Below are 23,129 nucleotides of genomic sequence, written 5' to 3' on the forward strand. Positions count from 1 at the left end.
CGCCTCCGGGAAGTGATTCCCTTCCCCTGCCCTGCCGGCAGCCAGGAAGAGCTTTCCTGGGGCCGGCTGAGGGAGTTTCTCCATCTGAGGAGTCAGTTGCAGCCAGCCACGCTTCCAGATGTGAGTACTTTGTATTGGCCCCAAAGCCCCAAACCGGGGATGGGATCTGGTGCCTCTCAAGGGCTTGTCTAGCCCTGTCCTGCCTTCTAGGGCTTTACTTCTGTGGAGCGGGTAAGATCTCTCTGAACCAGGGCTGGAGAAGGTGGGTGGAGGCTTGGCCTTGGGAGATTTTACTTTCCTTGTTGGAGTTTTTTGTGTCTTTTGAAGCAAAAGTAGATCAACACCCACCCCCCAAAATCTCAGGCCTCTGCCTTCAAGCGCCCACATCAGAGAAGCAAGGGTGGAGGAATTTAGGGGGTCCATTCAGACTCCGCCCTGGAGCTAGGTTGGTCCCTGCTATACTCACCTGCCCCTCCTCCTGGGGACCTGGGCTCTGGCCTGTCTCCTTGAGCTCTTAGAATGTGATTTGTCCCCCTGGAGACCCCTTAACGCTGCCAAATGTTGAAATTTTCCTATTGCCCCACTCAGGGCTGTGCCAACTGTGGGCCTTGCAGACCATTTGAGAAATCATTAGCAGAGTGATCTTAAGGTAGGCTGCATTTCCGGGAGGTGTGGAGTTTGGTGAGCAAGGCTCTTTTTTTCTCTGGGAGAGGGAAGTGAAAAACGGGGAGCTCGTTTGGAGCCACCAGCCTGTGGTTCTGGGGCTGTTAGAGCTGGTGTCCGAGTGAAGTGTGGTGGTGGGGATGGTAGCTGAGGCAAATGTCCTGTGTTCTCTGCTCCCTGCCTGGGTGGACCCCTGGGTTATGGAGGAAGGGTAGGCTGTTAGGGGGAGTGCCAACTGACTCCCTGGAAGCTGCGGCCTGTTTCCACCCTTGGTACACAGGGCACCCAGCTGCCCTGGGGTGGAGCTGTCTGGGCAGGGCAGCTCTCTGAAGCCCTGAGCAGGTAAGGCAGCCACCTTGAGAGGATGGCCCAGGGACAGCCTGAGGGCCCCAGAGTAAAGCCTCTTTGTTGGGTACTGCCCTCCCAGGTTGCAGAAAACGCTCATCTTTGAACTGCCATTGGCACTGTCTCCTGGAAAGTATCCAGCCCCACCCAGATCCTTAAGTCCTTGTTCTAGGTTTAGAATCTTATTCACATTTCTGCCTGAGAAGCCAAGCTGCCTCCTGGTTTGGGGGCTCTGCAGTCACATTATCTGGGGTGGAATTTTTTTTTTTTTTGTGAGGAGGATCAGCCCTGAGCTAACATCCATGCCAATCCTCCTCTTTTTGCTGAGGAAGACTGGCCCTGGGCTAACATCCGTGCCCACCTTCCTCCACTTTATATGGGACGCCGCCACAGCATGGCCTGACAAGCGGTGTGTCGGTGCACGCCCAGGATCCAAACCCGGGCCCCCAGCAGTGGAGCGCACGCACTTAACCACTACGCCACGGGGCCGGCTCCTGGGGTGGAATTCTGACTCTGTCCTTTGATCGTTGTGTGATCCTGAGCACATTGCTTAACTTCTAGGTTCTTGTGAGGGTTAAATGGGTTAATTAAAGGCATTTAACACAATGTCTGGTACAGATTAGGTTCTTAATAAGTGGGAGCTGTTATCTGGGGGCACTTGCTGAAAATACAAGTTCCAGAGTCTCTCTTCTGGAAACCTTGGCCCAGTGGGTCTGGGGTGAGGCCTGGGAATTGGCGTGAACAGGATCAACACTCCCAGCTGAGTGCTATGATTGGGTGAGTTTAGAAAACATTTATCTGAAGCCTGGTTCCTGGGTCACTTCTAATCTAGGCAATCCTTGTCTTCGGTGATTGGCGTTAATTGGCAGCATCCGGGAAGTAAGGTGGAGGTAGGACAAGAAGCATCCTGAGCTGGCAGAGCTGCTCTGTCCCCATTGAGACCACCAAGCTGCTCCTCCTCACACAAAGTGGCCCAGTTGGGCTAGAGCTCAAATAAGATTTTCATAGGAAGAAAAGTTCCTGAAACTTTGCTGCTAAAAAAAGTGACTTGAGACAAATGCTCAAGAATTTCCACTATAATCCACTAAAGTGGGAAATAGTTTCCCTAAACCAGCAAGCTGTCTAGTGATAACAGCCTCTCTGCCGTCCCTGTGTAATGTGACTCACATGTTCTCCAAACAAAGACTAGAATGTTTAAAATCAGTGACGGGAAACTGCAGAGATGACCCCGTGTATGCTGAACTTCATGGGCATCCTCCTAAACCTGAGCTTGATAGAGGTGATGGTGGCGAGGCTGAGTCACCGGCCTCACCTTCAACTTCAGGGCTGCCTGGACCAAGAGCCCAGGGCTTGGGACAAGGAGGCTTGTGTTGGCTAGAGGGGGCTACTTGGACCTGGGAGTGAAGGGGGCTGGAGGAGAATAAATGAAATTCCCTGCCCTTGAGGAGCAGTCAGTAATCTGAGCTCTTTGTTCTTCCTCCTAGGCACCCTTTGTTGAGCTCCTACAGTGCATTAGGGACAGCCTCTAGTCTCAAATCCCTTTAAGGCCAGGAAAAGGTCACTTTTATTCCTACTTCACAGTCTAGGAGAGGAAGGCTCAGAGGCTAGCAAGTGGCCCAAGATCACGCCGGCGGTGACAGAACTCAATCCTTGCTATATATTAGAGTCAGCGGGAGAGCTTTTAAACATAGCAATGCTTGGACCGCACCCCAGACCAATTAAATCGGAATCCCCAGAGATGGGAGGTTTTAAAAGATCTCCAGGTGATTCTAACGTACAGCCAGGGTTGAGAGTGGCTGTTTTAGACCAGAGCTGCTCATCCTTGAATGTGCGCCTGGATAATTGGATATGTGGTTAGAAAGCCCACTGATTCAGCGGCTCTCAGGGAGGGCCCAAGAGTCTGTGTTACTAAGAAGCTTCCAGGTGATGCCGATGCTGCTGCTCACTGCAGACCACTACACAGTGTAGGTGGTTGCTAGGGCATCTGCTTTTTAAGATTCACTGTGTCAGCCACTCACAGTTGGCCCTGAAGATCTCTGATATGTAGTGACTCGTGACTCATTTATTTATTAAATCTTGCTGTAGTGTAAGTTTACTTTGGAGCCAAGACGTGGGTCAAGAACTGCCTCTTAACTAGAGGAGGAGCCCAGCTTCTGCTTAGAGGCTGTTTTGTTCTCTGCTCATCCACCATCCCCCCTCCCTTCTTCCTGTGGTCAGCGGGGGAGCCACTGGGCTCGGAGACTTGGGGTGAAGGTTGACTGGTTCTTGTAGGAGCCTCATGACAGTTGAGGGGAGTGTGATCAGGCAAGGCTGAACATGCACGCAGAGAGCAGCAAGGGGGCGGGTAGAAGCAGGCACTGAGGGGAGATGTGGGTAGACTTGGAGTTGGGGCCAAATCCAAGGCTGGGCTGGACCTTCCAAAGGTCAACACGATCCTCACCCCTTGTCGTTTGAGGGCCCTGATATATTGGAAGTAAATGCTCTAACTGCATGTCGTCTGGCAAACCACAAAAGTCTAAATCTGGGACTTGTCACGAACATGCTGCCTGACTCAAATGGTTTCCCCGGATCCCCTGAGAGGACCTGTATTGAGACTTCTTCCGTGGATGGTGAGGGTGAAAAGGCAAAACCTGTCGTTGGGTGAACTTGGCAGGTGGTCTAGGTGGAAGGCACAGCTTTAGGGCATGGTGAGTAGGTGGTCAGGGAGGTGAGATGGTCCTGGTACTGCACCAAGGGTAGTTGCCAAGGGCTTGGCCTCGGAACAAGGCAGGAGCCCAGCTTGGTCAGCTGTAAGGATGACTCTCAGCTGAGTCACTGAGCTGCATGAGGCTCTCAGCCCCCCTGACTGAGCCCAGCTGGGGTGACAGATGGTGGCGAGGCCTCAGCCGTAAGGGGTAGGAGATCATCCAACAAGGAGCCGTTGCCGTTGGAGGCTGTTCCCAGAGCCTGCTTCCCAGCCTTACATGGGCTTCTAGAATTCAAATCTTCCCTGTGGGGCCTCACCGGGCCATGTCCACACCTCCGCCTACAGCCCTAGCTCTTCCTCGTCCCCATCTTGTTTCCTAGCCAGGCTTCCGCCCTGCAGAGAACCTGGCAAAGGAACAGCTGGATAAGTCTTCGTTTGGCTGTCAGATGCCCCTTCTTTGCTGTTCTTGCCCAACAGCTGGGGTGACAACAAGACTTGCCACCTTCCTGACCGGTAAACAGTGAGGGTTAAGGCCAAGACACCAGGTTGGTTAGGGAGCCTCTGGTGCTGGGTTGCATCCCCTAACTGGATGGGGAAGCTGGGCCTCAGGCTGTTTCCTGCCTCAGCAGTAAGACACACAGTGCTGCTGCAGAGCCCAGCTCTGTTCTGGGTGCTTTATGGTTAACTCAGTCCTCCTAACTAGAGTAGATGCCCTGTCCAGTCCCGCTTTATAGGCCAGGAAACAGGCATAGGGAGGGCAGGGGACTTGTCTAACGTCACCCATCCAGTAAGGATTAGAACTAAGATCCAGGCAGTCCCAGCCCCCGGGGGCTCCTGTGGGGCCCCGTCCTGGACACAGGGCCCCACGTCAGGGAGCACCTTCGGGGAGTGGAAGCACAGCTGAGCCGGACAAGGCTGTAGACAAGAAAGAAAGAGTGGGTCCAGGAAGAGTCGGGAGAGGAATAGAGCCAGGAAAGCAGGAAGCCAGCCCCTATATTTTCAAACACTACCTGAAGTCAACACAAGAGGGAGCTCTGATGTTAGAAAAGCCCCTCTCCTGCAAGTTAAGGGAAATTCATATAAAGAGGAGCACAGAAAAGTATCAAGGTCAAATCCCATACACAGTTGCAAGGTAAAGGAATGAGGAGCAGAATAACATCCCTCTGATGTGGAAAGTGTGCCAGGAAAACGGATCAAAACTGTAACCTCTTTCAAAATGAGGGAGGACATTAGGGAAACAATACAAAGCAGGAAAGCCTCAAATCAGAATTGTAAGCAAGCCCGGGCAGTCTGTCTGAACCTGTGCCCCTAACCACTGTACCCGCTGCCACTGGAGAGAGACACGACTAGGCATTCCATCAGGATTCTCATCTCGATAGTACCACAAACTGGCTGTGTGACCTTGAATTGTCGCTATCTGGGACTCAACTACTTAGAGCTACACTGTCTAATATGGGATCAACCAGCCACATTTGGCTATTTTAATTAAAATTTAAATTTTATTTACTCAGTCACACGAACCACATTTCAAGCGCTCAGTAGCCGCACGTGGCCAGTCCAAAGACAGCACAGATTTAGAGTATTTCCATCATTCTGCAAAGTTTTTTTTTTTTTTTGTGAGGAAGATCTGCCCTGTGCTAACATCTGCCAATCCTCCTTTTTTTTGCTGAGGAAGACTGGCCCAGGGCTAACATCCGTGCCTATCTTCCTCCACTTTATATGGGATGCCGCCACAGCATGGCTTGACAAGCGATGTGTTGGTGCGCGCCAGGGATCTGAACCGGCGAACCCCAGGCCACCGCAGCGGAGCGCACGCACTTAACCGCTTGCACCACCGGGCCGGCCCTGCAAAGTTCTATTGGCTGATGCTGATAGAATGTTTTAAACAGGAGCCAGACAGGTGATGTGAGTGCAATGGCCCAGGTGTAAGACAACAGGGAGTGGTGGGGACCGTGGTAAGCAGGAAAGCTTGTGTCCCATCTAAAAGGCAATTTTGCTACGTGAGAATGTAGGGCCTGTCTCCTAAATCTTCAAGAAAAGCAAGAATCGGTAGTTTGTGAAAACTCACAATTTCTAAACAAAAATGAAACTTTACAGATTGTGTGGATCAAGTAAAACTCTTGGGCCTTGCCTTGCTTCTATAACTTTATGGCTCCTGCCTATTTTTCCTGTGCCAAGCCACTCCCTCCTCGTCCTTGCTTCCCATTTCTCACCCAGGTTGGAAGCTGGATGAATGGTGGAGTAGATGAGGTGCCACTCCTTTCTGGTGGTGGCTGCAGAAATGTCTGACCAAAGTCTCAGGAGCCCGCCCGGTGGCATAGTGGTTAAGTTCGCACATTCTGCTTCTGCAGCCCAGGGTTCGCTGGTTCGGATCCTGGGCACGGACCTACTCACTGCTCATCAAGCCATGCTGAGGCGGCGTCCCACATAGAAGAGCTACAACTCTACAACTCTGGTATACAACTATGTACTGGGGCTTTGCGGAGAAAAAAGAAAAAGGAAGATTGGCAACAGATGTTAGCGCAGGGCCAAGAAAAAACAAAGTCTCAAAAAAAACGAAGTCTCAGGACAAGGCTTTGAATTGCCTAGTAAACTTGATTCCGTTTGCGTGACTTGAAGGAACGTGTCCGAAGTCCAGGGCATGCTGGAGGCAGGGACAGGGTTTAGGTGACATTCCTGAACAGGCCAAGTACTGGATGGAACCACCCAGGGTTCAGAAGCAGATCAGATGGGATGGGTGGAATACAGTACACATTTACCCTCTTCCCCTCTAGCCCCAACCTACACCTGCTCATGACAGCAGGGAGCCGAGGGTGGCCACAGACCAGAGATAAAGGAAAGCACTAGAATTTGTGGTGTTTCCAATCCAGCTGATTCTATAGGAGCATCAGTTCCATCAGGGATCCCTTCCCCTGAGAGGTGGCCCGTGTCTGAACAGTTCATCCCAGGATTGCTCAAAGCATGAGGGAGCAGGACTGTGGACAAAGATCCTGTACATATTCGTGGGCGTTGGGCTAACGTTTGAATACAGCCGGGGCCTTCGGGGTCCCCTGAAATAACGGCTATCTGCCCCTGGATGAGCCAGGGAGCTGCTCAGAGCCGCTGCTCCCCACTGTGCGGAGAAGGCCACAGCACCCCCGGAGACTGACCAGCTCTCCAAGCCCCACGTGCTTCTACGTGCTACACCGCGGGGTTTAGAGAATGGGAAAGTTTTCATCTAAAGCCCCTTCCAGTGCTGCGGGCAGCATGGGAGGAGGTCGAGTTGGTGGGAATGAGGGAAAGGATTTGGCAGAGAACCCTGGGCTTCTGTGGTTAACTGCGTCAAGCAGTTCTTGACAGGAGTGAGGTCTGGATGGGCTGTGTTGCCCTGAGTGGGAAGAAGAAAGGAAGAAGTGGGCGTGGGTACGGTGAAGGGTGGAATACTGTGAGCTGGGGGAGGAAGGGCCCATTCCCCATCCCCAGCCGGTCTTCAGGTTCATGCCTGCCTCATCCCACGCCCCCCTGCTCATCTTGTATCTTCTCCCCACCTGTCTGTCACTCTCTCGTGCTGCCCTGGGCTAAAGAGTCACCATGGCGACTGAAGAAGCTGTCATCCGCATCCCCCCCTACCACTACATCCACGTGCTGGACCAGAACAGCAACGTGTCCCGCGTGGAGGTCGGGCCAAAGACTTACATCCGGCAGGACAATGAGAGGTTGGTGTCGGGACTGGGCTATGGAGGGGGGGACCTGGGGCCGAGGAGGGCCTGTGAGTCTGCACGCATGATCGTCCACCTCCTTCCTGTTCCCAAGCAGGACTGGCCCTCGTGTGGGTGACAGGGAGCTTTCTCTCCCATTCATTGGCTCCTTTGGAAGTTGGAACAGGGGTCCCCTGGGTCCTCACACCACTTCTCACCCTCCAACAGGGTCCTGTTTGCCCCTATGCGCATGGTGACTATCCCCCCACGCCACTACTGCACGGTGGCCAACCCAGTGTGCCGAGATGCCCAGGGCTCAGTGCTGTTCGATGTCACAGGACAAGTACGGCTCCGCCACGCTGACCTAGAGATCCGGCTGGCCCAGGACCCCTTCCCCCTGTACCCAGGGGAGGTGCTGGAAAAGGTACCTGGCTTGCCTCCCCTATACCCACTCCACTTGTCCTGCCACCTTGTCCTAGGGCTCTGCACTGCTTTCTGGAAGGAAAAAAATTGGGGTGGGGGGTGGGGGGGACGACATTTGCTAGTTCTCAACTGGGGCAGAATCGATTCATTGTCCCTCCAGTCACCTTCCCCAAACATCCCCTTCCTCCTCACATGCCCACCACAGACTTGCCCCTCCTCCAAGAGCTGTAGGCCTATCTCGCCACCTAATCTTCCAGGCTTCAGATCCTGCCGGAAGCTCCTGTCCAGTCTGGCCCTAAATGACTTGTGCCAAGAGTAAGCACTTATTCACTCAAACAGTGCCAGACACTGGTGGGCAGTAACAGCAATGGTGGACTAGACAAGGTCCAGGCTCAGATGCCTGTGACTGTCCCACAAGAAGGCATCACAGGCCTGTACTTCCAACCGGGCCCTGGTCCATGTTGTCCTCAGGCCCTGGGCAAGCGGGCATCCCGCCGTCATTGCCGTAACATCTCTCCTACCTTCACCTCTTTGCCATTTTATACTGTGTCACTCTGGGCTCCTCTACGAAGCAGTGCTTCTTGATCCTGGAAGCAAGATAGTGTGACCCAGGGAGCTTGGAGACATTCCTGTCCACTCAGGTGCAGACACTTGGGGAAGAAGTATGTGTGTTTAGAGATAGAAAGTGGTGAAGAATGGTTAAAATATTAACCTTTAGGGAATCTGAGTGAAGAGTGTAAGGGTATTCTTTATACTCTTCCTGTAACCTTTATTTAAGTCTGAAACTCTCAAAAGTTAAAAATCATCCATATCCAGGTCCTTCCTCAGACCGACTAAATCCCTCCTCCGGTGGGGAGTGGTGGGGGGTAGTGAGTGCCAGTACTTAAAAGCTCTCTAGGGCAGAGAGAAAGCTTTCTTCACTGTTGCGTCTCGAACCTCTGTTTCCCCAACGGCCCTAGCCCACAGCAGCTCATTCTCTCAAAGCCCACATGCTCCAGGCCAGGAGGGCTGGGCCTCTCCCTCCTGGAGCCCAGTGCCTCTGAGACATTGCTTTTCCACCGGCTACTCCACACTCGCCCTCCTTCAGTGCACTCGCCCTGCCCGCACCACTTCCTTTCCCATCTTCAGGGAGGCGGCACCTGGCTTGGGCCTCCCCCCCCCCGCCCCCGTCCTCCTGGGAGCCTCACTAATGTCCTTGCAATGACCCTGTCAACATCTTGACCTTTTTGACCTCAACTCTTACCCCTAGCTCTTACGTTCTGCTTCAGCCCCGCCCAGCGCCATGTCTCTTCTGAACTTGGTTATTCTCCCACCTCTGAAATTAAACTCCAGCTTCCTCCTGACTGTCAGTCTCTCTTTCCTAGCCCTCCTCTGTTGTCATGTCCCCTCAAGGCTTTGGATCCTATCTTCTACCCCTCAGATTCTCTTCCTGGTCTCTTTCCTACCCCAACTGAACCTTAACATTTTAACACACCTCTTGTGCGCTGGACCGGCAGCAAAACCCAGTCCTGGATCGGTGTTACCCCACCTTTCTGTTCTCCCACCCACCTTTCTGTTCTAGCCGTGTGGACAGACCCACCACCACCACCACCACAGTATCATAAGTGGCTAATGGGCTACGTGGTTCATTTCATCCCAAGCCCTGTTCATCAGTTCTCTCCCTTCCCAACCAGCTTTCTCTCCATTTTTCTCTGCTTCTAAATATTTATCACTCTCCATTCTCTTCCTAGTTTCTGCCCTCTCACTCTCGAACAACTTGGTCATGTAGTCAGAAATTGAGGCCAGGATCTGGGTCTGTGTCCCCTTCCCTTACTTTATACCTATGCTTATCTCCTTTCTACCTGTTGGAGCTTAAGGAAGTTCCCCTCTGTCAGGCAGACCCAGGAACCCGACTCATCCTCTGTCACCTGAGACCTTGCTCCCCACCCAGAGCTTCTTTCTGCTCTGTCTTAACTTCTCCACTACTGATGCCTTTCTCTTGGCCAATAAACACGCTCTGCCTCTTCCATGCTTTTCTGGCCTTAAAGGCTTACTTGTGTAAGCTTTTCATTCTAAAGAATGCATTCAGAAGGCTGTAAAATCCTCTGTGACTCCTACCACCAGTAACTGCTCTCCGTTCCCCAGAGGTATCTACTATCATCCTTTCAGGGTATACGCATCCAGATGTGTTTACGCATTCACGTAAGTATGTATCAAAAAAATAGTATTGATTATAACCTATTTGCGTAAGGGCTATCACACCATCGTTTGCCAGTGCATTTTGGATGAACTTCTGCATATTGGCATATAAATCCTATCTTGCTTAATTGTTGTATGTAATTCCATATGATGTATAGAAGTTCAGCCATTCCCCTCTTGAGAAGCATTTAGGATGTTTCCACTTTATAAGGAAAAACAGTGCTACAGTGAGTATGCTTGTCTGTGTGTCCTTGTGCACGCTAGTTTTTTTAAGAGTAGAAACTAATAAGGACTGCTGGGTCCCAGGATGTGCACATGAAATTTGTATGGGCTTTTGTGAATGGGCCTGTGAATCCAATTTCTAGCCATGTATTGCTTTCTCTTTCCTTTCCTACTTTGGTGACAACTTACACTTGATGTTCTCTGCCCTATTCCCTCACAAACCCCTGCATCTGGCCCCTGCCCCCACCTCCATTGAACTCACTTGAGCAAAACCCCAAGACATCCTAGCTGAGGCCCAGGGGACAGTCATCCTGTGTCTCACAGGCCCTCTCAGCCACATCCATTGTTGATCTGCCCTCTTATTAAAACATGTCTTTACGTTTTACTCTGTGGATGTTTTTTTCATCTTGGATGTCTCCTTCTCCTCCCCTGCCCCCTCTGCCTTCAGGTTCTGTCCTCCTGTGTGCCCTCTCATGCTCTTGTGGCCTTGACTACTTCGTCTACGTTGAAGACCAACCCTATACCTTAGCTGGGAGCTAGAGACTTGCGTCCCCTAACTGCCTATAGGAAGCCTTCTCCTGGACGTCCCTCAGCGACCACCTACTGGACATCCAAACCTAACACTTTCCCTTACCCGCAAATCTGTTCTTCTCTCGTATTCCCAATCTTAACTTGGTGATACTACTGGGGACCCAGTCACTCGAGCTGGAAGCCTGTGATGGCATGAGGGATGGACTGGAAAGAGACAGAGGTGGCAGCCAGGAGACCAGTCAGGAAGACATTTCCATCATTCAGGCGAGAGATATTGGCGGCTTAGGTGAAGGCGATGGCAGGGATAGATAAAGGTAGACCTGGATTTGCAATGGGACAGATAGGAAGTGATGACAGAGTAGATGTGGGAGGTGAAAAACATGCTGGACTGTATGCTCTTCCCAGATGCTCACCTTCTCCTCCTCCCACACGTTTGTATCAAAAGCCTACTCTTCCTTTGAGCCCCAATTCAAATGCCACTTCCCTAACTTCTCCTTCATCTGAACTTCTGCAGCCTCCCTCCCTTGGCACTGTCCACAGTCTGCTTGGAGAGAATGGTCTGTGTCTGTCTTATTACCTGCTGGGACCTAAACTCCAGGAAGACAGGGGAAGGGGGTGTGTCCTGCCCCCACCACACCCAGCTGAGTGCCATGCACGTAGAAGGTGTACAGGGAAGGGCTCACCTGGGCAGTACACCTCCAGCTCTGCCTCTCCCCAACCCAGTGTGTAGAGTAGAGTTACCTGACCTTCTCAGCCCCAGGGCCACTCCAGTCAGAGTAAGGAGCGGCAGGTAGGCTTCGCTAAAGACCTGATTCAAGTCCTGATTCTGTTCCTTACCAGTTGTGTGACCTTCGTCATGTCCCTTGGCCTCTATGAGCCTCGCTTTCCTGCCTCCCTCAGAACACTGTCAAAGATCAAATGAAGTCCTATTTGTAGAAACATTTCTACAAACTGCTAAAAGGTTTGGCTACTTGTTAGGTCTCCCTTCCTGATGGAAGGAGGCGCGATGACTGGAGTACAATGGCTATCTTGTGACCATGAGGCAACCTCAAAAACAAAGCCACATGCTTAAAACATGCCTATTATAGCAGTTTATACCTTCACACCTCCTCATACTGCCTAGAGAGCCCCAGTGCACACTACGCTGTGAGATAGTCATTCATTCAGCTTTCCGGGTATTTCTCCCACATCCCCCATCAAGCCCTTTACCCGGTTTCCCGCCTAGATTTCTAGCTTAAAACAACTTTTAAGCACTTCGTGCAGAGGAATCAGCAGTGGCATCCTCTTGCTCTGTCAACTCTGTCTTAGTTCTTCAGACCAAATGGCTTTGAGACTACCCCTACTTTGTACGTTCCACTCGGGGTCTTATTTGGGACATATAAAGATTGGTGCTATGGACTTGGACCTCCATGGTATCAGGTTTGACTCCTGGGGTCACAGTGCTGAATGCCCCATGGTCCCCCTTCTTCCCCTATTAGGACATCACCCCACTGCAGGTGGTTCTGCCCAACACTGCCCTCCATCTTAAGGCGTTGCTGGATTTTGAGAATAAGAATGGAGACAAGGTGGTAGCAGGAGACGAGTGGCTATTTGAAGGACCTGGTAAGTTCTTTGCATCGGGCTGGAGTTGGGGTCAGAGGCTTCCTGCCTTCCCATCATAGCTCTGACACCTTCTGGCCCTCAACCTGTGCCTCATCTTCCCTTCCCAGGCACATATATCCCCCAGAAGGAGGTGGAGGTCGTGGAGATCATTCAGGCAACAATCATCAGGCAGAACCAGGCCCTGCGGCTGAGGGCCCGCAAGGAGTGCTGGGACCGGGACGGCAAAGAGAGGGTGACAGGTGGGGTTGCTAAGGGGCACTGAGGTGGGGTGGGTGGCCGTGCTTCTGATGCCTAGACTGCCGGGAAATAGGAGAAGGTTGGGGAAAGCCACTTGGAGCCTGGGAGGAAGTGCTTCCCTGGGGTCTTTTGTAAGCTACTGGGGACTGCCCACAGCTCCCCCCACCACCTTTGTGCTGGCGCTACCCCACCGCTGACCCTGTGATCACGATCATGCTGACACGGCTCTTCCCTCCCCCACCCTTTACCGTGAGCTGGGGTCAGTGGCCCTGTCTGTTTCTAGATCAGCAAAGCAGGTGTGCACATACAGTTAGCAATTGTATTTGACAAACGTGATATAGTAAACAAAATGTCTTAACAAATGCAGTGCTTACTGTGTGCCAGGTGTGGTTCAAATGCTTTACAAATGGCAACTTATTTAGTCCTAACAACCTGGAGACACTACTGTTCCCATTTTCCACGTAACAAAACTGAGGCGCAGAAATTAGGTTACTTGCCTGGGTTTATAGCCAGGAAGGGCAAGGCTGGCACTCTTGCTTCTCCAATACACCGAAAGACACCTGTAACCGTAACAGAGGCAGTTCTGCTGCCCATTTCAGGGAGAGGAAAAGCGTTGGTCTTTGGAGCTTAGAGAGGGTGTGGCAGGGTGTTGGCGGAGCAGCAACTTGGGCACTTAGAAGGGCTTTTTTATTCCTGTGGATGGGGGTTGGTTTTCCTCAGGCCTCAAAGAAAGGAATGAAGACAAGGACTCCTGTCAGGCCCTTGAGCCTGGGGGCAGTGGCATCTCCTCACCTGCAAAGTTCTGTGGGTTCTCTGTTGTCTAGGCTGAGGGAAGGGGCAGCTGGGGAGCAGGCTGGGTGACCTTTGACCCTTCCTTTCTGCCCTGGGCTCAGGAGAAGAATGGCTGGTCCGCTCCGTGGGTGCGTATCTCCCAGCAGTGTTTGAGGAGGTTCTGGATTTGGTGGATGCTGTGGTCCTCACAGAAAAGGTGTGTGCTCGGGGGGGTGTGGGTTAAGGGCCCCTGGGGTACGGGGTGCTCAGAGTGGCAGACAACATGAAAGTAAAAGAGAAGTGATGTTTTTAGGGCCACTAAAAGAAAAATTCAGAGGTCATATCACCTGAGGAGTATCCTGGGCATCTGAAAGGGTTAAAAAGTCCACCTGGGTTGGTGGAAACTGTCACTCAGACCTGGGAGCATTTAGTGGGCACTGGGGTTCCCAGGTTCCCTGAGGAGGTTGGAGGTGGCTTTACTCAAACACCCCGAAATCTTGCTCCACAGACAGCCCTGCACCTCCGGGCTCGGCAGAACTTCCGCGACTTGAGGGGAGTGACTCGCCGCACTGGGGAGGAGTGGCTGGTGACAGTGCAGGACACAGAGGCCCATGTGCCCGACGTCTATGAGGAGGTGCTGGGGGTCGTGCCCATCACCACTTTGGGCCCCCACAACTACTGTGTGATTCTTGACCCTGTCGGACTAGATGGCAAGAACCAGTTGGGGCAAAAGCGTGTCGTCAAGGTGAGCGCCTCCACCTCCCCCAGAGGCCTGCCCTGGGGGTGACTGCCCTTGAATGACACAAGGCCCTCGCGCCTCTCTCCCCTCTCTCCTCCCACCCCGGGTACACATTCTAGAGACACCACGCTTGTCATGGCTCCCTCTGTGCCTTGGCACACTTGGTTCTAGCTCTTGAAACACTGTCCCCTTGAACTCGCTTGCAGCCTCTGACTCATCCCTCCGACCTCAAGTTACGCACCATCTCTTCTGGGGGCACCTGGCCCTGCCCTGTGCCCACAGATCTAGAAACTTTCTCTCATATTTCACATCCCTTTGTTCTGTAAACTTTGTCATCCTGCAAAAAACAAATCTCTTGGTTTACCATTCTCCCCACCCCATACCTCATCCCCTCTCTGAACTATAGGAGTCGGCAAGTTTTTCTGTAAAGGGCCAGATCGTAGATAGTTCAGACTTTGGGGGCTGTATGGTCTCTGTTGCAAGTACTCAACTGTACTGTTGTACCAGCCTGGACGGCATGGAAACGAATGAGTGCCACTGTGTTCCTGGAACGTTTTATTTGCAAAAATAGGAGGCGGAAAAAGTAGAAACAACTGAAATGTCCATCAGTTGATGAATGGATAAAAATTATGGTATATCCATACAATGGCACATCATTCAGCTATAAAAAGAAGTGAAGTACTGATACGTGCTACAACATGGATAAACTTGAAAGCATTATGTTAAGCAATAGAAGCCCGACGTAAAAGACCACGTGTTGTATGATTCCATTTACATGAAATGTCCAGAATAGGCAAATTCATGGAGACAGAAAATAGATTAGTGGTTGGTGGTGGGTGGGGATGGGCAGTGACTGCTGCTGGGTGTAGGGTTTCTTTTCAGGATGATGAAAAGGTTCTGGAATTAGATAGTAGTGATGGTTGGACAACTCTGTGGATATACTAAAACAACTGAATTGTATACTTCAAATGGGTATATTTTATGGTATGTGGGTTATATCTCAGTAAATGTATAATTTAAAAAAATAGGTAGCTGTCCAGATTTGGCCCAAAGATCAGAGTTTGCCAACCCTGGACTATACCATCCCAAGAAAACAAGGCATGGGAAAAACAAGGAGCAATAGGTTAATTCTTAGCTGTTGCGTTTGTGAGGACCCAGGCCCTGACAGTTGACAGAACTTTTCAAGGGCAGGTTTGACCAGATCAGCTCTGCAGGCATTTGTCGAGAGCCTCACAGTCCGGATAACACTGCACTGGATTACTCTGTGCGAGTGTGGGAGGGTGCTTGTCCTCAACACAAGCCCGCAGCCACACAGGCCCGCTGAGGGAGGTGCCCTCAGAGGCACCCGAAACCTTGAGTGGCAGCTGCTCCTAACCCCACCTCTCCCCGCTAGGGAGAGAAGTCTTTTTTCCTCCAACCAGGAGAGAGGCTGGAACGAGGCATCCAGGACGTGTATGTGCTGTCGGAGCAGCAGGGACTGCTGCTGAGGGCCCTGCAGCCCCTGGAAGTGGGGGAGGACGAGGGGAGCATCTCGCACCAGGCCGGGGACCGCTGGCTCATCCGTGGGCCCCTGGAGTATGTGCCCTCTGCTAAGGTGGAGGTGGTGGAAGAGCGTCAGGCCATCCCTCTGGACGAGAATGAGGGCATCTACGTTCAGGACGTCAAGACCGGAAAGGTAACAGCTGAGGGATGAACACTCACTGCCGTGTGGCCCTGGCGGTGGCTTGCTGTGGGTGAGCGGGTGATGCTGATGAGGAGGGGCCTGGTGGAGGCAGGGGAGGGGACCTCAACAGCACTAATAGCAGTGTCTGAGCCAGCTGGCTGTTAGGTATGAGGGCATCTTGTGGAGTATTTGCTTTCCCTTTGTCTTAAATATCTAACTTCAAATTTTAGAAGCCCCCAAAGGAGAAGGTGAGCCAGGTTTTAGGATGGGTACTCTGTCCCCACTGCTGTTCTGTCCCCTGCATAAAGGACTGACTAGGGGGTGGCCTAGGAACCATAAGAACCGACCTCCACCCCCATGCCCTTATCCCTTCTCTTTGCCCCCTCACCTGAAACCCTGACCTCGGTTTGACCTAGGACCACATCTCCAACCTCTTTCTCTAAGAATCCAACCTAGAAATAGAGCTCAGAATCCTAAGAAATGTTAGTGTATGCTACCTATTTCCTAGGATTGCATCTGTCCGTGGGATGTCCTCTAAGCTGCCCCATGAAAGAACATTCCAGAGCAAATAATATCGAGCCCTTACTATATGCCAGGTTCTCAGCACTAGATATGTGAGATGTCATTCCTTCCTCAACCCTATGAGGTAGCCACTGTTGGGTCCATTTTGCAGGTGAGGAACTAAAGCACAGGGGTGAAATAGCTTGCCCAAGATCACCGAGCTAGCTGATGGTGAACTTGAACACAGCCTCATTCCAGAGACCATGTTTAACCATGATGCTGTACTACCCCCTGGACCAGTTCTGCTTCAGGACTGCTGGGTGGGTCTTTCTCCCTTCTGCCTCCCCTGGTAACATCCTTCCTCGCCGTCCTCCCTCAAGGTGCGTGCTGTGATCGGAAGCACCTATATGCTGACCCAGGATGAGGTCCTGTGGGAGAAAGAGCTGCCTCCTGGGGTGGAGGAGCTGCTAAACAAGGGGCAGGACCCTCTGGCAGACAGGGGTGAGAAGGAGACAGCCAAGACCCTTCAGCCCTTGGCTCCCCGGAACAAGACCCGCGTGGTCAGCTACCGTGTCCCTCACAATGCTGCTGTGCAGGTGTACGACTACAGAGAGAAGAGAGCTCGGTGAGGGGCCGGCTGGGTGGGTGTGTGTGGGGGGTGTGTGGGTGTGTGGCAGGAGAGGCTCGCCATGTGTCTGACCCCTGACTCCCTCTGCAGCGTGGTCTTTGGGCCTGAGCTGGTGTCACTGGGTCCTGAGGAGCAGTTTACAGTGTTGTCCCTCTCGGCTGGGCGGCCCAAGCGTCCCCACGCGCGCCGTGCGCTCTGCCTGCTGCTCGGGCCTGACTTCTTCACAGATGTCATCACCATTGAAACCGCAGACCATGCCAGGCTGCAGCTGCAGCTTGCCTACAACTGGTAAGGGGCGGGGAGTCGAGGAGGGCTCCTGCCGGTGCAGCCCAGGGGGACTCTGAGGAACAGAGACGCCTCCTGAAGCGCTGGGCTCATGATGAGGGCAGAACGCCTGACTCCATGCCGTGGTCAAGAGGGAAGCCGGGGTTCATGGACATCCAGTCTGATGCCCAAGGGGAATGACCGGGAAGATGCGGGGTCACCGCCTGGGAGCAGGATTGTGGGGACATGGCGGGAGGACCCTCCCCAGCTCTCAGCATGCGTTCAACTAAACACGTATCTGAAAGGTTATAAAAATATCAGACACGACCAGGGGGAGTGGGCAGCGTGGGCAGGTGGTCAAGAGCACGTGCTCTGGGGCCCACTGCCTGGGTCTGCACCCTAGCCCCGCCATTTGCTCGCTGTGGGCCTGGGTAAGTGACTTAGTGCTCTCCTGCGTTTCCCAGTCTGAAGAACGAGGATGACAGCGTGACCACCCACTCCGCAGGGCCGTTGAAAGGATGCAGTGAGAATTAGAACAGTGCCCCGGACGTAAAGCTCAAATGGCAGTGATTAGTTAGGGGAGACAAGTCACATCCAGAAGCAATGCTCAACAGCTCCCGAGCACATGTTCTTCACCCCTTGGCTAAGTGGCCAGGACCATGACAAAGGCAGATGGGGCGCTGACACCTTCGGGGGCACTATAGCTAAGAGCACAGACCCTCAAGCTGCACTGCCTGGGCTCAACGCCCTGGCTTGCCACATATTGTGACTTTAAGTCTGTCACTTAACCTCTCTGGACCTCAATTTCCTCATCTGTAAAATGGGGATAATACTCATCCCCACCTCATAGGGTGGCTGAGAGAAATGGGAACGTGTACATTTCTTAGGACCTCACCTGGCACATGGTGGGCACTAATTAACATTCTCTATCATGAGAGACCTTGTCCATCCCTAGACGGTGGGTATCAGAGTCTTTTTCGAAGATGAGAGAGTTATTTCCGGGGGGAAAACGGCTTCCCTGTTCTGGGCCTCTGTTCACAGGCACTTTGAGCTGAAGGACCGGAAGGACCCCCAAGAGACAGCCAAGCTCTTCTCAGTGCCTGACTTCGTGGGTGATGCCTGCAAGGCCATCGCATCCCGGGTGCGGGGGGCCGTGGCCTCTGTCACCTTCGATGACTTCCATAAGAACTCGGCCCGCATCATTCGCACTGCTGTCTTTGGCTTTGAGACCCTGGAAGCCAAGGGGTCCAACAGCATGGCCCTGCCCGAGCCCCGGGACCGGGCCATCTTCCCCCAAAACGGATTGGTGGTCAGCAGCGTGGATGTGCAGTCGGTGGAGCCTGTGGACCAGAGGACCCGGGACGCCCTGCAGCGCAGTGTCCAGCTGGCCATCGAGATCACCACCAACTCCCAGGAGGCAGCTGCCAAGTGAGTGAGGCCTGGGGGCCCGGCTGCTCACAATGCCCACTGCAGGCCAGACCTCTCCAGAGTCCCCATCTCCAGCCCACTGCTGGGACCTGGATAACATGGCGTCCCCTGGTGGTTAGCCTGCTGTCATCCTTACCCAGCCAATAGTATGCCCCACTTAAAATGTGACTAGATGCCACCCCTGCTCATGTGGCTTTTCACCTTGCTTGTGCTAGAACCCAGGTTCATTTCTGTGGCCTCCTAGGCACTCTGGGGTCCATCCCTGCCTCCCCACCACCTAGCCTTCCAGCCTTGCCCCCAGGCTCACATGCTCAAGGGCCCCACCAGCTCCTTAGATGCCCACCTAAGGCCTTCTGCACTGGCTGTCCCCTCTACCCAGAATGTTCTTCCCCCAGAGCGCTTCAGGGCAGGCTCCTCCTTCTGCCCTCACCCCAAACGTCACCTCCTAGGAGAGCCCTTTTCTTTCTGCCCCAGCTGACGCAGCACCCCCTTTGCCCATTCATTATGGCATCAGCTATTTTCAGGGAGCTTGTCATTGTCTAAAATCATCCTTGTTTACTTGTCTTTTATCCGCTGGAAGGTAAGTTGTGTGAAAGCAGGGGCCTCGGTCACAACCACGTTCCCTCGCATCCAGAATCGTGCCTGGCTCGCAGTGGACATACTGCGTTTGCAGGTTGAGTGCCTCCCGTGGGCCGGGGTCTGTCCCGAGCACCCAACAGATTGGTGGTCCCTGTCTTGGAGCTCCCATTCCAGCTCTGGCCCCGGGCCAGCATCTTATCTGTCCCCTCTCCCATCCAGACACGAGGCTCAGAGACTAGAGCAAGAAGCCCGTGGCCGGCTTGAGAGGCAGAAGATCTTGGACCAATCAGAAGCTGAGAAAGCTCGCAGGGAGCTCTTAGAGTTGGAGGCTCTGAGGTGGGTTGAGGACTAAAGATGGCTGAGGGTCTTGGAAAAGCAGCTGGTGGGAGGAGCAGGGTGTGTGTGTGTGCAAGCTGCGACGGCGTAAGGCAAGGCCAGGGCCGGGCCGGGTTGGGCTTTCTCCTGGCTCTCGCCTGACTCTGCCACCGCCACCTCCAGCACTGCCGTGGAGAGCACTGGGACCGCCAAGGCGGAGGCTGAGTCCCGCGCAGAGGCGGCGCGCATCGAGGGGGAGGGCTCCGTGCTGCAGGCCAAGCTGAAGGCAGAGGCCCTGGCCATTGAGACGGTGAGTGGGGGACATGCCCATAGAAGGGTGTGGCCTTGGGGTCGGGAAGAGGCCGGATCACTGCAGTCCCTGAAGCTGAGTAGGATACCAGGTACCCTCACGGACGGCCCTATTCAAATACTTTGTGGTTTATAAAGTCCTTCACCCTATATCGAGTCACCTAATGCCTGCCTGGAAGGGAAGGATTATTATTTACACCCATCTTACGTGTAGTATGTGCTCAGACACTGGCCAGCTTTGTGCCAGGTATTGCATGCTTCACATGCATGATCTTATTTAATGCTTGAAATCCCATTAAGGTAGGTATTACCTTCGTTTTACAGATGAGGGAACTCAGGCTTGGATTAAGGGCTCCCATGGGTCACTGGCTAAAGGTGACATAGCCAGGTTCACACCCGACTGACTAGAAGTTTACAATTCCATCCCTTCCACCTGAGGTCCTCAGGCTTGCTGGCTAGGGTGACTTGCTGGACAGTTCCCAGGGGCCACACAATCCAAAGAATGATGGGTGTTCCCCTTCCAGGAGGCTGAGCTCCAGCGGGTACGGAAAGTGCGAGAGCTAGAACTGGTCTATGCCCGGGCCCAGCTGGAGCTGGAGGTGAGCAAGGCCCAGCAGCTGGCTGAGGTGGAGGTGAAGAAGTTCAAGCACATGACAGAGGCCCTGGGCCCCAACACCATCAGGGACCTTGCCGTGGCGGGGCCAGAGATGCAGGTGAGGGTGGGGAGAGTGCCGGCGGATGTGTGGGTGTATTGGGACAGTACTTGGAACCAAGAAGGCAGAGCTGGGGAGGCAAACACAATATCTAGAGAGAGGTCAGGGGTGAGGGGAGGTGGTGACGAACTGTCCCATATCCTGTGTCTTGACCTGTATCATTTGAGCGTGGTGTCATATCAGGTATTGTACTAGACTCAGCAGTGAGCTGGGGCTCCTGGGGGGAGACGATAAACAGATAAGACGTTGGAGGACATGGGTCTGTGACAAGTGCTCCGAAGGAAGTCAAGCAGGGTGATAAGGTGAAGGAGGAGGTGATACTTCAAAGTGTAGCTGGTTTAAGGAGGGTCACTCTGTAGAGTTGACAGGAGCTTCCCAGGAGAGGGTCCAAGTGCAAAGGCATGAAGAGAACGAAACTTAGTGCATTTAAAGAAGAGCAAGGACTGGATGGCTGCAACCTGGCAAGCAAAGAGGGCTATGCTACTGGAGGCAGCTGCAGGCAGGGCCCAGATCTCTCAGGCCCTCTAGGCTGCAACCCTCAGGTTCCCCTTATGCTCCTTGCTTATCGCTGACTAATCCTATGAGGATGGCTCAGGCAGCAGCTGCAGTGTCACACCGGAGTGGATGGCGGCCTGCCCCAGGGACGCAAGAGAAGGGACCAGGGCCTGACTCCGTCTTCTTGCCCTCCTCTTGCTCCCTCCAGGTAAAACTGCTCCAGAGCCTGGGCCTGAAATCAACCCTCATCACTGACGGCTCCACTCCCATCAACCTCTTCAGCACAGCCCTCGGTCTGCTGGGGCTAGGGTCTGAGGCCCAGCCCCTGGCCAAGAAGGCGGCCAAGGGGCCTGGACCCCAAGAAGGCCTGCTTCTCCATTCCCCTGCTTCCCCGCAAGCTCTTGGAAGCATCGTGCCTTAGCTCTGTACTGTACTGATAAAGAAAACGGACACTTCTGGGCATTTAAACCCTTTTCTGTCGCCTTCAGTCTGCATCACAAGGGAGTTTCATGGGGTCGGGGGAGATACTCCTGAAGTCTTGAGATAGTAGAGATGGTCCCCATCTGTAAAGTGGAGAGGAAACTGAGGCAGGGAGAAGACTAACCTGAAATCACACACTAGAAATGGGGCCACAAAGTCTTACCAACCAGACTGGCCTTTTGGCAGTGAGCGTTCCTAGACCCCAGGTGGGAGAGATGATGCCACAGGTGAGAGGATGGGGCTTGCCCGGCCAGCCCCTCAGGTGGCTCCTGCCCTAGCACCATCCCTTCTCACTGCCATTCCTCCAGAAGCCCAGCTTGTCAGGAGCTCTGGAGTTTAACCCTCTGCCTATGGGTATGTCCATCCTGCCTTCCTGCCCCCCCGACTTAGGAGACTCCCTTTGGCGCCACCTGCTGGTCACTCTGCACACCTGGCAGGCCTGTGCCGGTGTCCCTTCTCAGATGTGGATGTCAGAGGCGGAGGAGGAACCCAGCCAGGGGCAGTAGGGACTGGAGTGCCTCCCTGGGCTTCTGCTATGGGCTCTTCAGAGCATCGGGGGCGGGGGGGGTGCCCCTTTCCCCACCCTGCCCCAGCGAGGAGCTTATTTGGGGGAAGGATCCAGGCGTGATCTCTCTGGGCACACCAGTGGAGATTGCAAGGTGTACCAGCCCTTGCTCCCAGGTGGAGTGTAGGTGCCAGGCCTGCCGGGTCTCTGCTGAGGAAGTAAAAAGATCCTAGAGGTGAAGAGAGAAACTTGGGTTTACTTGCTGTGTGGCTAGAGAAGGCAACTCAGCCTTCTCTGATCTTGCTTCCTCTGTGAACTGGGCCAGCAATTCCCCTACTGATCAGGTTGATGCTTTTTCAGTCTTGTTCCTTTCCCCACACTGGGCCCTATGAGCCTTGTCGCTTTCCAAGTTGAGTTGCATTTATGTGGCCAGCGGCTCCACTCAAGTCTGAGCTTGTCGAGGCCAGGGGCTGGCTGTCAGCCCACAGCACTCAGTGTGCCGGCTCAGTGTTGATGGAATAGGCAAGTGAGCCAGCCCCTCCCCTCCTGCTTCCTACAAACACTCCCACGTCTTCCCTTAAGAGAGGTAACTAAAACTCTTCATCTGCCACATGGTGAGTGCTAAGTTAGCACTGTTTATTGCCAGGGCCCCTGGGGGTGAGTGGCAGCAGGCAAGGTTGTCCGTGGTGGGTATGTTCCTTCCCATCTCTGCCACAGGCTCCCATGGCCATCCCTTGACTTTGTCATTACCAGCAACCACACCACCTCTGAAACCTCAGCTCCTGCTGCCTCATCCTCGCCTTCCAACAACCGTTCCTCCAACTCAAAGCTTCAGGGACCTTGACCCCAACCACTTTCTCAACATTGACACCTCCCTTTCGTTTCAATCTTGCCCAGCTTAGATTTTTGTCTGTTGTGTAATTCACTCATTCTCACTCAAAACTTTGCTTAACTCCCTCGCCTCTCCCCTCGCCCATGATACTTAGTGGAAAAAGCCCCATCCCGTCTAAACCAACTACCGCCCTCTCCTTCTGCCCCTGAACAGCTGCATGTTGCTGGAGGAGGAACACCCCACGGACTGACTGATCTCATTTTAAACTCATTAACAAATTGCAAGGGAGACCTAACAGCCTCTGACTGTGCTTCTCTAGCTTGTGAGATCCCCTTCAGAACAA

General features: G+C 53.3%; 1 protein-coding gene across 2 annotated transcripts; it reads left to right on the plus strand.

Annotated features, from left to right (window-relative positions):
- The first annotated feature begins 25 nt into the window (after nucleotides 1-25).
- Nucleotides 26-21,446, plus strand: MVP (major vault protein). 2 transcript variants are annotated; one of them, XM_058569653.1, is made up of 16 exons: nucleotides 26-120; nucleotides 589-649; nucleotides 7,258-7,389; nucleotides 7,600-7,795; nucleotides 12,204-12,327; nucleotides 12,435-12,566; nucleotides 13,458-13,552; nucleotides 13,844-14,080; nucleotides 15,468-15,749; nucleotides 16,619-16,863; nucleotides 16,957-17,154; nucleotides 18,172-18,558; nucleotides 19,357-19,473; nucleotides 19,636-19,762; nucleotides 20,286-20,474; nucleotides 21,178-21,446. In XM_058569653.1, the coding sequence occupies exons 3-16, from the start codon at nucleotides 7,265-7,267 to the stop codon at nucleotides 21,388-21,390; spliced, it is 2,667 nt and encodes an 888-aa protein (XP_058425636.1). In that variant the 5' UTR covers nucleotides 26-120; nucleotides 589-649; nucleotides 7,258-7,264; the 3' UTR covers nucleotides 21,391-21,446. The 2 variants fall into 2 exon arrangements, with proteins under 2 accessions (XP_058425636.1, XP_058425637.1); XM_058569654.1 differs by lacking the exon at nucleotides 589-649.
- The last annotated feature ends 1,683 nt before the right edge of the window (nucleotides 21,447-23,129 follow it).

Source organism: Diceros bicornis, chromosome 26 (assembly GCF_020826845.1).
Source record: "Diceros bicornis minor isolate mBicDic1 chromosome 26, mDicBic1.mat.cur, whole genome shotgun sequence".
Taxonomy (NCBI): Eukaryota; Metazoa; Chordata; class Mammalia; order Perissodactyla; family Rhinocerotidae; genus Diceros; species Diceros bicornis.

Coding starts and splice junctions, on each gene's coding strand:
- MVP (XM_058569653.1), top strand. CDS start 7,265: ATGGCGACTGAAGAAGCTGTCATCCGCATCCCCCCCTACCACTACATC. Junction 12,328..12,434: donor GTGGCTATTTGAAGGACCTG/GTAAGTTCTTTG, acceptor TTCCCTTCCCAG/GCACATATATCCCCCAGAAG. Junction 20,475..21,177: donor TGGCGGGGCCAGAGATGCAG/GTGAGGGTGGGG, acceptor TGCTCCCTCCAG/GTAAAACTGCTCCAGAGCCT.